At 35.9% G+C, this 18086-nt stretch overlaps 1 protein-coding gene across 4 annotated transcripts in view; it reads right to left on the bottom strand.

Moving 5' to 3' along the window:
- The window catches only part of si:dkey-220k22.1, a 108314-nt gene that overhangs the window by 70234 nt on the left and 19994 nt on the right, over positions 1 to 18086 (bottom strand). For all 4 annotated transcript variants that reach the window (XR_015491296.1, XR_015491295.1, XM_087253582.1 and 1 more), the window contains exon 2: positions 17514 to 17712. Coding sequence is in view for 1 of the 4 variants with exons in the window: in XM_087253581.1 (XP_087109707.1) it covers positions 17514 to 17712 (199 nt within the window). In the remaining 3 variants the exon portion in view is untranslated. The remainder of the gene's footprint in view (positions 1 to 17513; positions 17713 to 18086) is intronic.

Below are 18086 nucleotides of genomic sequence, written 5' to 3'. Positions count from 1 at the left end.
AAATAAAGATGGCAGAGCCTTACATTTCTGCAATGAAATATTCTCATTATTTTGAACACATGGAAGAAAAGGAAAAGATGATTATTTTTCTTGATTCTTTTTAATAAGACAAAAAGTGCAAAAGTAGCAAACCCGTTGCTTTAAACTTTCTCAGAAAATAACATTCTCCTACATTTTTTATGTAAAGGTAAATAAAGGTTAAACAGCATGTTGTTAATTGCAGAGCTCCTCCATTTTAAAAAAAAGAAGAAGAAAACAAACCCTGCAAGTTCCGAAAGAGATCAAGCTTCAGCCAGGTAATGAAAAGTGACGCAAAAGTAACTCATCTTTTTTGGAGAGTAACTTAATATTGTAATACATCACTTTGTTAAGTAACTTTCCCCAACACTGTTCAAAAAGTGAAAAGAAGTCCCTGAATGTAGAACATTTTTTTAGCAGAAGATTTCTTTAGTAGAAGATTTTTTTTAGCAGAAACTGTGTGGTTCTTACTTCTAATCTTAAAAGTCAACAACAGCCACTTTGACACAAAAAAACATATTTGACACATTGACTCTTGCCGGTAGCTATTGACTTTTTAGTAACCAAGTAGCACAGTTTCTGCTGAAAATCTTTCATTTTCTACTGAAAAAACAAACCCCAAAAAACAACATCTGGCCTGGGATGCCTTGGGGCGAGTACATGGCCTCGGGGTGAATAAATAAAGAGCTAATTCTCATTTTTGGATAAACTATGCCTTTCAAAAATATCTCATTCGAAAGATCAAGCTTTGTCAGTTCATGCATTTGTAGGCATGTCAAATAACACTTTAGCCAAATCCTTAATTAACAATCCCTTTACAAAATGAGTGATATAGTCAGCAGGCACACAAAACAATCAATGCAAAAATACAGCTCACAAACATTCAAGGTCAGACTGGAATAAACAGCGCTTACATTGTAAACTTCGGCCTCCCGATCCTAAATCTGGAAAAGCTTTTTTCTTTTTTTTCCCTCAAAAGGATCAATGCAAATGTGATTCCTTGCACCAAAAATCGTAAAAGATTACTCCCAGTTTGTATTTAAATGTCCACTACTGAGTGTTAATTGTATAAATGAATCATCATTACGTTGAAGGAGAGCCTAAAAAGGCATGTAAAAATCACAAAAAGACTAATAGCCATAGTAATTTCAACCAGAAAGCTTTCTGAAAAGGCGTTTTGCACTGAGACTATTAGACTTGTAATCCTGTTTGTGGGTAATCGGTCATACAACAGCATCGATCAGCTCAATGTGCAGCATGAGAACTAGCTGCCTTTTTAAGCACTGCAGCATTTCTCAGTTGATGTTTTATTGTCCCTAAACCTAACGAGATTTGGTCAGGACAGAGTTGTCTTTTAAATCCCCTTATTAAAATGTATTTTTGAACCCATGTGGCTGTGCTTTGTTCTGCTTCTTCAGCACTAAAAATAAAACTCTAGGGGCTTCTATTTTCTGAAAATACGCTTCCTTTTTCACATGAACACGCACGCACACATACTCACATAACCTAATATATTAAAAAAGGAACTGCATGTCCATGTTGCAACCCACAGCATAACAAAATTAGCTGATCCTTCGCACAATAGTACATACTTCGTTTCGTTTAGACAGTTTCAACCACATGAACGTGGTTCAGATTCAAACACAAAATGCTCAGTGGACATTACAACACTAAACTACATTGTGGCCGAGTCTTTTAGTCAATAGACTGTGTGAGGTCTGCATTAATGATTTCCGAAATTAAGAATAGGTCAGTGTGATTCAGTGTTATGACTTCAGTCCACTGGGGTGGCCGAGGTGATTGACATGCGAGCTAAGAGTGAGCGGGGCTCCAGTAATTGCCTTCTTATTTTCAGAAGAAACATTTCCATTAAGGTTAGGAAGTGAAGGCGAGGGCGAACCTGGAATTTGGAAACATCTAGGCAGAGTAGGAAGTGTGGATTAGCCACGGTGATGTTTTCAGATGTAGTGTGTGACGTGTATGTAAGCCTGGAGTGTAGAAAACCATGAGGTGGGCCTCATGCAAAATGAGCCCATTTATCCATAAAGAAAGAAGGACAGAAGGAGAATGACTGAAGATTTTCTGTATTCGGATAGTTTGATTTCCCTCCAAATGGATACATGGAACCGGCGAGTTGCTGTAATATTCTGTTCTGTGTGAGGAAACTAGCAATAAATCTTGGCAAGTTAACACAAGTGTCTGTCTCTTGAGCATATTTGAGAGTGGCAGCAGTTGTCATTTTAGGATTCAGGCATTGCATTCAAACAGGAAAGTGGCGTTAATGAAAAATGCACAAACACATTTCATTTACCCTTATTGTAGGGTTAATATTTTACCATTTCAGCATATCACTTAACTTATGTATTTTCTATTTCATCTACTCTAATACAGTGGTTCTCAATCTTTTATCACCAAGTACAACCTTAGAAAAAAAAATTCTCTCCAATTACCACCATAATGACCAGTATTGAAATACAGTAGCGTAGTAGGCCTAATTAATCAGCTACAGCTCTGCACAGTTCAAAAATGAGGCAGATTAATTCCTATTATTATGAATATTTTTTATTGTCAGCCACTTTAAACATTATAAATAGTTTGAACATTAAACTACACTGTGCTTTCTGGTAAATATAATGTTTTAATTAAAATGTGCTTCTAAAAGTAAATAAAAAATGGTACTGTTTTTAAAAAGTAAAAAGAAAACTGCTGTACTTAAATGTAAAGTATATACATATAGTAGCCTCCAAACCTGGAAGTGTTCCTCAGACCTCACAAATATAGGCTATATTTCATCATATTCATACAGTTGAAGTCAGAATTAGTTGAATATTTTTTTCTTTTTTAAATATTTCCCAAATGATGTTTAACAGAGGAAAAGTAAACTTTGACAGTACATCTGATAATATTTTTTCAAGTGGAGAAAGTAGTTTTTAATTTTGTTAACCATTTTAAGGTCAATATTATTAGCCCCTTTGAGCTATATTTTTTTTTCGATAGTCTAGAGAACAAACCATCATTATACAATAACTTGCCTAATTACTCTAACCTGTCTTGTTAACCTACTTAACCTAGTTCAGCCTTTAAATGTCACTTTAAGCTGTATAGAAGTGTCTTGAAAAATATCTAGTCAAATATTATTTACTGTTATCATGGCAAAAATAAAATAAATCAGTTATTAGAAATGAGTTATTAAAACTATTACTATATAAATGTGTTGAAAAAGTCTTCTCTCTGTTAAACAGAAATTGGGGAAAAAACAAACAGGGGAAATAAAGCTCTTTTTAATAAATTTTTAAATAGATGTTGCATGAACATATGACTTATTTGTTTATCTTTAAAATCTAAACATTAACTTGTATTTTCCTCCATGTACCACTAGAAGTAAGCCTACGTGCCACTAGTGGTACACATACCACAGTTTGAGAACCACTGCTCTAATATATGGCACTTCTTTTACTTTTACATGTAGCTAAAGAACAAAAGAGGCAAAAAAAATCTGCAATGATCCATTGTGATTAAATGAGGATCATACTAAAATTATTCTATACGAATCTAAAATAGTAATATATATATAAAGAAATCCATTTTAAGAGCTAAGTGAAAATTATGTGTAAATTATAACTATAGATAATAAAGGATAAAACCACTAACTTAAAAAAATGATTAATCTTAAATATATTTCACTTACTAAAATGATTTGATACTGTAGCTAAGTCAAATCAGGTTGTGTGCGTACACAGGTACGTTTTTAAAAAAAATTAATGTTTATTTTTTCAGAAACCTTTCCACCCATTTAATTAAAACATACACACATTTACATTCACAGCAGAAACACCCTGTGTATTCATTCCCTCAAACATGCAGACTTTCCCCCCACAGGATGCCCACAGGCAAACATGGCAGCGTATGTGAATATGGGTCATGGGTGGCTGATTCTGTCCACTGTCAGGACGTCTGTCTCAGCACATGTGTTATGCCCAGCCAATTACTGCCTTCACTCTCACATGCACACACTCTCTCTCTCTCTCTCTCATCTAAACCCTTTGTCTTCAATGGAGTTGTATACAATGGAATGTATTCATATTCATAATGTAGGACACTATACAATTGTATAAGTCTGATTACTTATATGGACTATTTTGATGGTCCCCTTAAGACATTTAGTTGACTATAAGTAACTTTGTAACTATACGGTGACTAACTTTAAAGTGGAGTATTGCTGGACTGTTAGATTAGACTGTTAGGTTAGGGTTAGTAGGCATGCTGACAGGTACCTGCACATATATTTTGCAGTCAGTCTAACAACAGCTGAGAGACAATTAATTACAGACTATAAGGATAGTTAAGAATAATAGCAAAAAGTCTAATAATGCTCTAATAGACTGCTGGTTGATTAACTGTAGTTGCAAATTCACTTGCAGCCAACAGAATGCCTACAAAGGACCATCAAAATCTAATATTAATGTTGATATTCATAACTGGTCAAAAACTTGTAAGAATTGGACACCCGATGGTGAAATATTAATGGAGCATTGTAAAAGTCCTCACAGTTAATGTGATCTTGAAAACCACAGTGACCCCAGCTATTTAAAACTCATTCATAAAAATGGGCTTAGAAAAATAAATTTAGAATATTTTTGTACAGATAAAACTTGGATGTAATATACTTCTTTTAATATAATGTCAAACAATCGGCTTTGCAGGTAATCCACAGAAAAATAGTATAATTATTGTAAAAAAAAAATAGCCAAATATACTATTTGCATATGCCTGATGAAGATTGTGTGTCTGAAATACAGCCCATAAAAATATTTTGAAGTGAAAGTCATGACATGGCCAAGTATGGTGACCCATAATAAAAATTTAAAAGCCATCCAAGCATGCACACACACTCACACACACCTGGGGCAGTGGGCAGCCATTTCCTGGGAAGCAGTTGCCTTGCTAAAGGAATTTACATAGTATTGTGGGTGGTGAGAGCTCTGGTTATTCACTCTCACCACTCACAATCCCTGCTGAATCAACTCTCTTACCATAGGCCATGGCTGGCCTCCAAAACTTCTTGTTGTGTTTTTGTATAAAGTTACTTCTTTAATGCAATGAAATGAATACAGTACACATATAATTTAGAAGTAAAAGCCAAATATAACAGCAATCAGATTCATTAGACAGAATCTAAATTTTGAGAGAGATAAGATAAGAGAATCAAACAATGCAGCATATTATACCCACTGCACGTTCAAGTGTGAAGAAACTGTTGCAGGCATCCATGTAAGAAGCATGTCCAGACACATGTGAACATATAATATGCTCCTTCCAGCATGCCAGAGCAAACCTACAGTACAGTACATTAAATCCAGGAAAGTGGATAATCACGGCTTTTCAAAGCATGAGTCAGCATTATAATAACATCATTTTCTGTCCCTCTGTCTTCTGATTACTGCATCTTTCACTTTCTGGCCAATATATATATTTTTTTATTACATTAAAGGTTGTTCGTGCTCATGTTTATGTTAAAGTTTATAATTTTCATGCGTCAAGGAGAAGTTTTTACAGAAAAGCAGAGTGCTGGTGCCTGCACACTTCGACCACTCAACATTTTCAGTTTGCCTCTCATCCCATTTACTGGGTCAAAGGGGGATCTTCCTATGTCAGTTGCTATGCAACAAATGCATTAAACGAGTGTGTCATGCACCAATAAACATTATGCATTAGATTTTTCCACTTATCCATTTATAAATGCATACAAAGAAAGCCACAAACTTTGTCTCAAAATTAACAGCAATCATTGATCTTTCTCTCCACATCTCCTACTACCACTTTGACACAAGTGCTAAAGCAACGCAAGAACACTCATTCACAATTGCCTTGTATGGTGTTTTTCCTGCTGATGTCTGGCTTCAGGTAAGCTGTATACACAGCAGGCTGAGGAAGTGACTCTGAATGCCAGATCTGATGTTGAGCAGGGCTCATCTCATTTGCACAGGCTGGACTTAACTGTGCATGTCTTTTATATGAATCGCTCAGTAATTCTTTATAGCCTTAAACACACTGATTTCTGCTATGCCTGTGTTTCTTAGAATAAGGAACGATGATTTATGCACACGCACCTTCATTTACATATACATAAATCTGATGAGTAAGTGTAAGCGTGTGTGGACTTCCTGAATATTGCCTTCCCCTTAGATACTGTAGCCTAATTTTTCTTTTCCACCGCTGTTTGCAGAAACAGCCAAGCAGAAGAAATGTTTGTCTAGGTATGCTCTGTAATTATTGAAGAGTTAAGCATGAGAACTAATTCAGTGGTTGTAAACATCTGGGAGCAACGACAGCAGAAGTGTATATGAGAACAAAGGGCTCGAAGGCTTCTGTTGCTGCAGTTCCACCAACAGTCTGCCAGTTCCTCCAAATGTGGATTGGCACTTTGGTTTGTCCCAAGGCACCTCCAGCAGAGGAAAACAGGGGTCACTGGCATCAGAAAAACACTGGCATGAGAAACACAAACACAGGGAGCTCTGGTGTTCTCGACTGTGAAGAAAATCCAAGAAGTGACACGCCAGAAATCTAGTGTTACTTAAAGGGATAGTTCACCCAAAATGAAAATTGACTCACTATTTACCTGCTATTGACCTAATTCTTCGTGTATGAGCGGCACAGTCATTTGAATCTTTTTAGCTTGAGACTTCCAGTCTCATTCACTTGCATTCATTTGTAGACGTTAAAAACAGCTCGTTCTGCTGCTTGATGTTGCAAACTGATATTTACTTCTTATATTATTGCCTGTATAGTCATAATCACACTTGTTTGTAGAGCAAGTAGTTTGACTTTTTTATTCCCAGTCATTTCTCCCATATGGAATTTCTAAAACAGGCGAAAAAACAAGCGCACTTCCGCATTAAATAACAAGGTCACAAACTTTCATGAGTTTCTTTCTTCGATTAAACACAGCAGAAGATTTTGTAGAAAGCTGAAAATCTGCGAGAGGGGTCTGGATGCAGGCCTGATGCAGTGCAATCTGAGCTGCATCCAAATGCTTTTTAATGGGCTCACTTTACCCCACCCCTCACAGTGATGTCACTCGCTCCATTTGAGTGCATTGTGTCTGACATTGCATCGCTGAGAGATGCAGTATTAGCTTGCATCATAAAAGCTGCCTTCACATATTATTGAAATCTGCTGACCTAATGGTATGGTAAAACAAATGGTATGGATCTCAGTGGTTACAGGTTTCCAGCTTTCTTCCAAATATCTTTTGTGTGTGTGTGTGTGTGTGTGTGTGTGTGTGTGTGTGTGTGTGTGTGTGTGTGTGTGTGTTCAACTGAAGAAAGAAACTGGTTTTCAAACAGGTTTGAAATGAGTGAAGGATGAGGTAAATGACAGAATTTAAATTTCTGGGTGAACTCCCTTCAATGTCTGAATTGGTTTAGATGCAAAAACATTTGAATGTTTTTCCTTTCACAGCTGCAGCAGCAAGCTAAACTGTGGTAAAGCAGGCCAGACAAAAAAAAAGAAAAAAGAAAAACATATTCATGACAGTTTTTTCTCCAAAACAGGCCCAGATACTGTAGGGCAGGCTATATTTAAAATAGAGTGAAGAAAAAAAAATCAATTGAAAAATTATCTCTGCAGAGAAGACTGCTGAAAAACAAAACTTTCTTTGACTGTATTGAACATCAGTCTCTTTCAGTCTACAGACATTTTGCAGGGAGCACAGCTTTACAGCTGTCAATGTGACCGAATTATAGGGAGGTTTTCTTTACTTTCTTAATCTGTCTGGCAAACAGCATACCGCAGCACCCTCAGATAGCAGATTTTCCTCTGTCTGTGCTCCATATAGGCTACATCTAATTACAGTGTATGTCAATATCAGCAAAGCTTAATATAATGACTTGAGGCTCCCTGTAAGTATTTGAGGTTGAATTTGTCCCTTATAACCTAATGGCAGCAGTGCGTGTCAAAAAGTGGAGATCTGTCGAGGAGCAACAACACAAAACTGGCTGATTAGAGAGCAGTTTTTGTGGTTTCTCTTACAATGGTGGAAAGATACACTGGGTTGAGGACATCGGTTCAGAGTCAGCGTCAGATGCAGTAAAGCATGAGCTCTGGTTCATTCAGCATTCCACAAACACTCCGGGGCAGCCAGGAATGCGAAAACTACCCATTTCTACATGATCAAACTTCCACAACCAAATCAGGGCTAGCAGTTTTTCTTTATTTTGTTTCAGCTTGCCTTTGGTCTTGCAGCTCAGGAAATGGCTTGAGGTTTGGATCATGACCACAGCAGAGGTTTTTAAAGCAATTCAGCCTTCAGTCACTGCAACAGAACGAATGACTAACACAGAAACTTGATACCTACATAACATGTATATAGAAAAATAAGTTGTACACTGTCGTAGTGAATAATGATGAATAATGAACACATGTATTAGAAAACAATATATATTGTGGATAGGCTTAAAGCATCTGTTTGCTGATTTCAATCAATCTTAATTAAATTTTTTACATTAAAAAAAGTTATTTTTATAAATTATCATAAAATTCATGAAAACTTTATCGTTTTATCATACATTTTGACTTTTTTCTTGTGGATTGATGTGAATAATACCTTAATTTTATTTCTATATATGGTACAAAATAAACCGACAGAAATATATTGTCTAATAATAACTCAGGATTTCAATAAAACAACTTGTAAACAATATATGTACTGAAATGTTGTATACAAATAATCAGGAAAACCATTTAATATCTATGGATTATTAATAAATCAGAGAGAAGCATTTTTAAATACATGCATTTTACATATTTATTATATATTTTACTTAAACTGCTAATGTTGTCATCATTTTTTGAATAAACTGTACAGTGCTCTGCATAAATGAGTATACACCATTTTAAATATTTATATTTTTATCAAGTAATATATTTTGCTGGATTTAAATGAAATTTTATAAAACAGATTTTTTTTCACTGAAAATCTAGATATACAAAGATAATAAATATAAATTCATGTGAAACATTCTAAAAAATTAGTAATTTTATTAGTGTTTAACAAGACTATAAATAGTAGTATTACGGCATGGGATAATAACTGCTTTCAATACACAATTTGGAAAAGTCAAGGTTTTAAAACCATTTTCTGAGATTTTTTATTTATTTATTTATTTTTTTTTAAATTTAAGACAACAGTATCCCCAGCAGAAAAGATATCTAAAGATGCCCTTTTTAATTCTAAAGAAATCTGTGTTTTTGAAACAAATGAAGAGAGCAGAAGTCAATGATTGATTTGAATTATTTAGACTAACATGTTTACTGCTCCAAAATAGTTCCAATTCAAAATAAAATATATTGTGCTCAAAGGGGAAAAGATTTTGTTTTTTACCCAAACACTTAAAAATAACAAATTTTTTGAGCAGTAATCATAATACCATCAAACCGTAATACAATAATATTTTTATCCAAGGTTATCATACTGTCAGAATCTTATAGCGGCCCATGGCTAAGTAGTATACAATACAAATAGAGGCTGTGCGATTAATCTAAATGAAGTTGCAATTGCAATTTGAAACATTGCAATCATGTTACACATCTGACCTAATACAACCAAACTATGCGGAAAGGCCAAAATAAAAACAAACAAACAGGAAAGCACGGACAAGTGAGGTGACAGCATCTGCTGCTTCGGAAGCATTAATGGACAAATTCATATCAAAGAAAAACAGCATGTCAGTAATATGGGAATATCTTGATTTCAAAATCACAGACACCAAACAATCATACATTCATTCATTCATTTATTTATTTTTCGGCTTAGTCCCTTTATTAATCTGGGCTCGCAATAGTGAAATGAACCGTCGACTTATCCAGCATATTTTATACGGAGCAGATGCCCTTCCAGTTACAACCCATCACTGGGAAACATTCATACACACCCATACAACGAGGACAATTTAACTTACCAAATTCACCTGTACCAAAATTTTTGGACTTGTGGGGGAAATCGGAGCACCCGGAGGAAACCTACGTGAACACGGGGAGAACATGCAACATGCAAACTCCACACAGAAACGCCAACTGACCCAGGCGAGGCTCAAACTAGCGACCTACTTGCTGTGATTCAAACGTGCAACCCCCTGCGTTTACCATTTTTTAACGGTTTTATCATTTTTTATTTGTAAAACTGCTTTTGACTATTATATGTATGCAACTTACTTAATTTATTTGATTAGGTAAGGTGAGATCTCATACTTAGAGAGAAAATTTGCTTTGCAAAGGCAAAGTTATATAAAGCACTAAAATCGGTCCTCTGTATCGGACTATCACCATGACAAAGAATCAGTACTCAGTGTCGGCTGCAAAAATTCTGATCAGAGCATCCTTTATGCTGAGCACAGTATGCTTGAATGTATAAATAAAAACAACAGATACACATAATAAATATTTGGCATTGCATATCTCAAAACAATCAATATGTCATCAAATCATATCAACATCAAAATCCAACAGAATCAAAAGCTTCTGAAATATGTCGCTACAGCAATATTAAAAATGAATAAATATAAAAACTAATTCCCAAGTATTTCTGCCATCATCTGCTGAAAACAAATGTCTAAATGTCTCGAAAATATCCAAGTTCTGATGTAATGGCCAAAACATAAAAGGCTTATTGATGTGACAAGAGCGAGACAGTGAAGTGGCGTGTTCAGACAAAGAGCAACATTTCCAGCAGCTTCTGGTCAATAATGTGGCATTTGCCAACAGTTTCGCCTAGACACAGCTTCTTTGTTAACTGTTAACATCTAGACTTAAGGGTGCACCGCAAATCATGGGCTCCGCCCCCTCCAAAAACCATGAGATGAGGCCCTGTCCATAAGCAGTGATGTTGTGCGCGAGCGATGCAAATGTTAAACCACTCAGTGAATCAAGGGGGATGCAATGCAGAATTTTCTTTCTATTCTTTCTTTAATCTTTCCTTTGCTTCACAGATGGCTTTTTCACAGTGCCTTTCTCTCCTGTCAATCAGAATCACTCTCGTTTTCTGTCTAGATCAATAATAAACACTTAAATGTGTGATGCATTGATTTTTTCCTGCTTGTGTTTGAATAAAGCAACAGAGTAGGCCTATAGCGGGAAATTTAACCATAATAAATGTGACTTACAATGCTGGTAGTGTCAGTTGTCCCACTTGGGAGTTGTCTCCAAGGTGTTTTGAATGCATCTGTCTGCAGCTTGAGAACCTAAGGCATGTAATATACATATATACGACTCTGGGCTAATGACCCATAACTCTTCTTCTGTAATTTGATGGATGTCGTTATCTGTGATTAAGTGTGGTGATGTACTTCCCAGCATGGACTCATTAATCACAATGTAGCAAATGACATAAACATGCACACAGACAGTAGCTTAACTGTGCAAGTTGCAGAGTCAAATATCTAAAGATAACCTTGTGATCAGTGCTAAAGAAACAAATAATAACATGTAGTGGTGTACCGGATCACAAATCTCACGGTTCTCACACTAAGGTTTTTGAGTCCTGGATTGGACCATTTTTCAGATCAGCAAAATAAGGAGGAGACAAATGTTGTTTGCTTTCCATTTATACAAAAAATATTACAGCAAAAATATTAAAAACATAACCAAGAACCTGCAATAATAATAAAATCAAGGAAGAATCAGCAGAAAAAAAGGAAAATATTCAATATGAAAAATGATCTCTCATCATTAAATTAATATAATATACAGCAAATGAGAAATAAATAACAAAAAAAGAAATAAAAAGACATTATTGCTCAATTAAAAAATTACTAGAATAAAAAAAGAGTAGAATATTTAAATAAGGCAAATGAGTTGATCAGCCATTTTTAATGATGTACAAATATTTTGCAGCCTGTATATTTCATTCTCTCGGAGTATATAGTAAAATTATAGTTTATTAAATGATTAGTCATTTAATGTTTCAAAATTCAAAAACGCATACAAATAACAGCAACTTTAGCAAGCGAAAGTAAAACCGGACATTTTAGAAGATTCAGGAACTACAGTCAGACACATTTTGGCGCAAAAGGCACATCTCTGTGGGTCTGCAGAGGACATGAGATTGTCTGTGTGCTGATGCTTCTTGCGCACACAGAGCTAGCAGTACCAAATGTGCGAAGGGAGAAAACATTTTCCACTGATTAAATGGAACTGGCTTTCTTGGACGGACACAAAAAAGTAAATTCTATGTGTGGAAAGTACTGAGGTGTATCATTTTTGAAAAATTTTGATGGTTGTGGTTAAATAATGTTATTGCTACAAAATTCACCAGCGTCAAGTTCCATTAAATGATGATTCTAATATTTACCATAAACATCACTGTATACATCTGAACTATAAACTGTTCTCCCAGTATTTCTGTGTTATTCAATTATTTGTTACTAACTGAAAAAGTGTAAAAACTGAAATCTCTCAATCAAACACTGTTTGGAAAGCAGCGCTTTGAAGGATTAATAAAGATATGCAAATAATAATTGACATTTATTGTTCATATTACAAGGGTTTGAATTGAGATTCATTCATTCATATTCTTTTCTGCTTAGTCCTTTTATTAATCTGAGGTCGCCACAGCAGAAGGAACCGCCAACTTATCCAGCATATGTTTTACACAGCGGATGCCCTTCAAGCTGCAAGACATCTCTGGGAAACATCCATACACACTCATTCACACTTATACACTACGGACAATTTAGCCCACCCAATTCACTTGTACCACGTTTTTGGACTGTGGGGGAAACCCACGTGAACGCGGGGAGAACATGCAAACTCCACACAGAAACGGCAATTGACCCAGAGGAGGCTTGAACCGTCACTGCGCCACCTTGAATGAAGATCATGATCTTTTAATGTGTAATTGTGCAGCTTTACAATAAATGCATTAATGCAGGCTAAACATTCAGTGACAGAAAACACCTTTAATTAATAGCCTAAGAAAGCATTTAGGTCCTGCCAAAACTTCTTCTGTCATCATTATATTTTACAGGGAAGCTAAAATGATTTCATACACGTGATTTGAATGACGCGGGAGGTGATCTCCCTGCAATTTTATAAATGTTGGATTAACCTACAAGTTTAAAAAAAAATCTGCGGGTCGTGTATATTCCTAACTGTGTGTTGTGATCCGTACTCTACTTGATCCTTGATCTGTTACAACCCTAATCAAATGTATATATGAGTAAATAAAGGGTTGTTTATTTGATTAATTGCTTTTTTCAGTTTAAGCTTAACATTTTCTGGACATTTTTCTGTTTTCTTACTACTACTATTATTCTTACATGCTGATTTTGCTGTTGATAGGAAAGAGCACCTCATGTTCATTATTATACAATCAGTACATCACTGCAACTTCTTTTTACTTCTAATCTAAGAGAGAAAAAGAGCTTCACTAAGAGTAAACAGGGCATTGAATTACATTCATTCCAGTGAATGTTCCGTGTGCAAGAGTGCAGGCTAAATTGCCAGATGTAGTTCACCTAACTGCCACCAGTGTCAATGATAACAACGGTTTCTGAATTCTACTTATTTTCCCTTTAAAACGTAAGACTATACAGCTCTTGTCTCAAATGAACGTTTCCGACCCCTCAAAGCACATATTCCTCAAAAAAAGCAAGTAGAGTAGGATTTTATGAATGACAGATTGGGTGGTGTAATGGAAGCCCTCTACAGCCAATGTTCAGAGAGGGAGCAGGAATGCTGTGAATTATGATGCCTTTCTCCATGTCAGGGGGAGCAAAGGGGGGCTGAAGTCTTTGAGTCCGTTCCAAATCAAACACAAGCGGATGGCTGACTCTCGCACGACTGCGGCTATCCCGTTTCCATCTGCAGTCGACTGCTGTGGGAAAGCTATAATTACTCTGTTTGTGGAGTCACTAACTTTACCCTTGCACGCTCGTGTCTGCTTTGCGTACGCAGATTTTTGTACATAGAGAGACACCGTCAAAATGTAAGCACATAGTTTGTACATGCATAGACCAGTTTGGACTTATTCTAGGCCCACACGGAATCTGCGCACACAGAATTCCGCAGAGTTGTAGCCCATCATTGATTCTGTTTATTTACTTGTGTAAATGTGTGTAAACTTATATTTATTCAGTTTTTAAACTAATTACAGTAATATTATTGACTAATATGAAAATATTTATATGATTTACTTACAATGCAGTTTGTAAGGTAATATTTTTTCTCAGATATATTATGAGAAACTTGCTTTGTTTATCAAATAAGTGGATCACTAGGATTTGCATTGTAATCATTACATGCAAGTTAAAAAGGTGTTACTTTTTATTTCATACATTAAGGTTTTAGTTATAAAACTCCCAAAATCATTTCATTAATTTTCTTGTCGGCTTAGTCCCTTTATTAATCCGGGGTCGACACAGCGGAATGAACCACCAACTTATCCAGCAAGTTTTTTACGCAGCGAAACATTCACACACACATTCACTCATACACTACGGACAATTTAGCCTACCCAATTCACCGCATGTCTTTGGACTGTGGGGGAAACCAGAGCACCTGGAGGAAACCCACTTGAAGGCAGGGAGAACATGCATACTCCACACAGAAACGCCAACTGAGCAGAGGTTTGAACCAGTGATCCAGCGACCTTCTTGCTGTGAGGCTACAGCACTACCTACTGCGCCACTGCCTCGCCTACTCCAAAAATCATTCCGCATAAATCTACAGATTTTGACCAAAATTCTGTGCAGAAATGGCAAAAAAATTTCAGCAGATTCCGTCTGGCCCCAATTATTGCACAATATTTATCCCTTGTTTCCACTAAATGCTACGTTTTGGTCCGGGTCATCCTGGTCAGGTTTGAAAATTGAACTCTTACTTTGTAAGTGTTGTGTATGGTAGAACGTTGTGATCAATGTCATTCTCGCCTAAAGAAGAAAGTTGTACAGATAGTTTACATATTGCATCTTTTGCATGCTTTATTAGGTTTATTATTTCAAATGTAGATGTGAATCAAGCATTATATAAAAAAAAGGGCGACACCTATCAAGCTTTCCACACATAGACGCAACATGTGAACGGCCTTGTAGACCATTGGTTCCCAAAGTGGGGTTTGGGACACTCTGGGGGATAACGGAACAAGGACAGGGGCTCACTTGGTGATTTCCAAAAGTCAAATAAGTTTTATTGAACTATTAGAATCTCAATATTTTATAAAAACACACAGAAGATAACAATAGTAATTTTTAATAGTGAGAAAACAACCACATGCAAATGAAAAGCCATCAGCTTTAAATAATTTTTTTTTCATAGGATTGGAATTAGATTAACAACACAGCAATAGCATCAGTTGCAGCACATTTAACCAGGTTAATCTTTGACGCCTTTATGCCAATCAAATACATTAAAAATAAATACAGGCCACAGCTGATTATTGAGGATGATCTCTGAGTGGTGGTCTCCAAAATTAAACCAAAAATAGGCTTGTGCTAAGAACATTGTGTCCACCGTCTTTAGCTGAGGTTAATATTAAATTAAACAAATTAATAAATGACTATAAAAACGATATGGTTGTAAGACTTGCACTTTTTTGTGTTGTCAATATGTATTTATATAGGCCTATTGCTTTGTGCGCAATGTTTTTATATTTATAACCACCTCAGAGGAATTTGGGGGTAGCGAGTCACTGGCAATGTTATTGTAGGGGTAGTGGGCTGAAATGTTAGGCAACCCCTGTCGTGGACAACAATAAAGAACATACAGCAGATCCTTTTATTTTGCTTCATGACTTTTGGTTGTTTGTCATAAGATGACAAGCTTTGTTTCAGCATGGTTCATTGCTGTGTGCAGTCATTGTATTAGAGTGTCATGTCTTGCACTGTACATGGTGGGATTGGTGTTGTAGTTCTGCTGGCTTGTATCATGTGCTGGTTACAATTCTCTGTAAACCAATAGCATTCAGAAGCAAGTTTAGCTCCACTCTCTTGGTACCATGCTGAAGTTCTATCTACCCTTCTGTAAAGGTGCCAAAAAAGTGGTTTGGTATAGTTCACTATTTTGGTACTATTGACAGTGGTAACAGAAGTAAATGCATACTGTAACTGTACTGTCATACTTTGTCATTTGTGATATTCAGTCAATATTTTGACTTTTTGGCGAGATGAACATATAAAATACAAACATTAGTATTTGCTAGTAAATATATATTTAAAAATACTTGCATGTGCTCATATAGGGCTGTTTTGTATATTGCTCAGCCCTATGCTCAGAAATACATATAGTGTTGTGTTGTTCACATGGCCGCATGAATGAACATGCAGCTTTACTTTGAATTGTTAAAAGAAAACTTGCTGTGCAGGTTTTACTTTGTACACTTCATTCAACAGTGCAAAGGAAACAAAACAGAAAAAGAAAGTTATAGTGCCGTTGGCAAGTAATATCTTATAGGTTAATAAAATTGACATAATATAAAAAATTACATTTAGCGTACTGTGCTAGCTGAAAATATTAGGACATTTGACTTATCAACTTAAAATGAGTGTTTGTGCAACAAATTTAGTTTTTGTAACTCAGTCCAGTTGGCTGGTTGAACATAATTCATTAGAATTGTCAAAATTTAAAAAGGTTTAAATTATTATGCTTTTCTGTTGAATGGATGAATACAGATACAGACAGACAATGACACAGGCAGATGTATCAGTAAACAAATAAATCTGATATATATATATATATATATATATATATATATATATATATATATATATATATATATATATATATATATTATATTTATCTATTTTATATTTATTCTACCTATTCCTGTTGGTTATACAATAACATTGAAATGTAGCACTGTGTAGTAAACAGTGACAAATTCCAAACAATGTGTTGAATTGCTATGGCAATATTAGCCTTCTGTAACCTAACTGTATTGTAAGAACAGGTGCACAAAACAACACAAACAATGACAGAGATCTGAGACTATTACACACCAACAGATGTGCACAGACACGATACACTCCGGGGAATGTACATGGTGAACTCAGACTCAGACACTGATACCATGGAGGAACTCACCGGGAAAACCACAAGCACTTGACAGGTGACATACTGTTACGATGATACAATAATGGGGACATGATTGCAGCAGTTTGACGGGAAGCTGACAACGTTGAGGGCGAGGGAAAATCCAGCAGCTACTCTACGGCAGTGCAGAGAGCCATTTCTTTATGCCTGCTCACTTTGTTTATGCATATGTCAAATTAAGGTCACACATAAGACAAACAGTACAGTACAGCTGTAGACTATGAGCCAGAATAAGGCAGACACAAGGAATAAAAAAAAAAAACAATACCACACAAATAGCTGTTTGACTTCAAAGTCAAGATTGCCCTAAACTGTCCTAAAATCCTAATAAAAACTTTTAGTCAAACCCAAGATTCTGTCAAACCAAGTCATCATGAAAGCTGAGGGTCATATTATTGGTATCAGACACTCACCTATTGCAGAGTCCACTCACGGCTCCATAGGAGTGACAATCACATGGCTGGCAGCCGTTGGTCCCATTGGTAAAATACTCATCCTCACATTCATCACAACGTTGACCAGTGTATCCAATTATGCACACACACTGACTTGTGACCGAGTCACAGGTATACGGGTCCACTGAACCCTCAGTACTACAGTTGCACTGCAATCCTGTGTGCAAGAGAAAAGAGAGATTGACAACTTGTTAGCGATGCTTTAAAGAAGTAGATGACTTTATACTACGGTGCTGTTGAATGCATGATTCTGATTGGCTGATGAACATTCTAAAGTATGCGATTATTTTTGGGGAACGACACAGCTAAAATAGTGCCAGGCAGGTCTTTACTGCATGACACTTCCATATTACCATGATCATTTCAGTGATTTCACTAAATTGTCAAACTGAAACAAAACAGAAGGCTCTGGATGAAATGCGTAGGAAACTAGTCATGCCTCCTAAATAGTATTTGAAAATAGAATTAGTATGTCCCAAATCACACTATGTTGAAATGAGTATTCCCAAAGTTACCCAGATGGTCGACTAT

Source organism: Danio rerio, chromosome 5 (genome assembly GCF_052040795.2).
Source record: "Danio rerio strain M-AB ecotype USA chromosome 5, GRCz13ab, whole genome shotgun sequence".
Lineage (NCBI taxonomy): Eukaryota > Metazoa > Chordata > Actinopteri > Cypriniformes > Danionidae > Danio > Danio rerio.
This window is presented reverse-complemented; position numbering and strand designations above follow the sequence as displayed.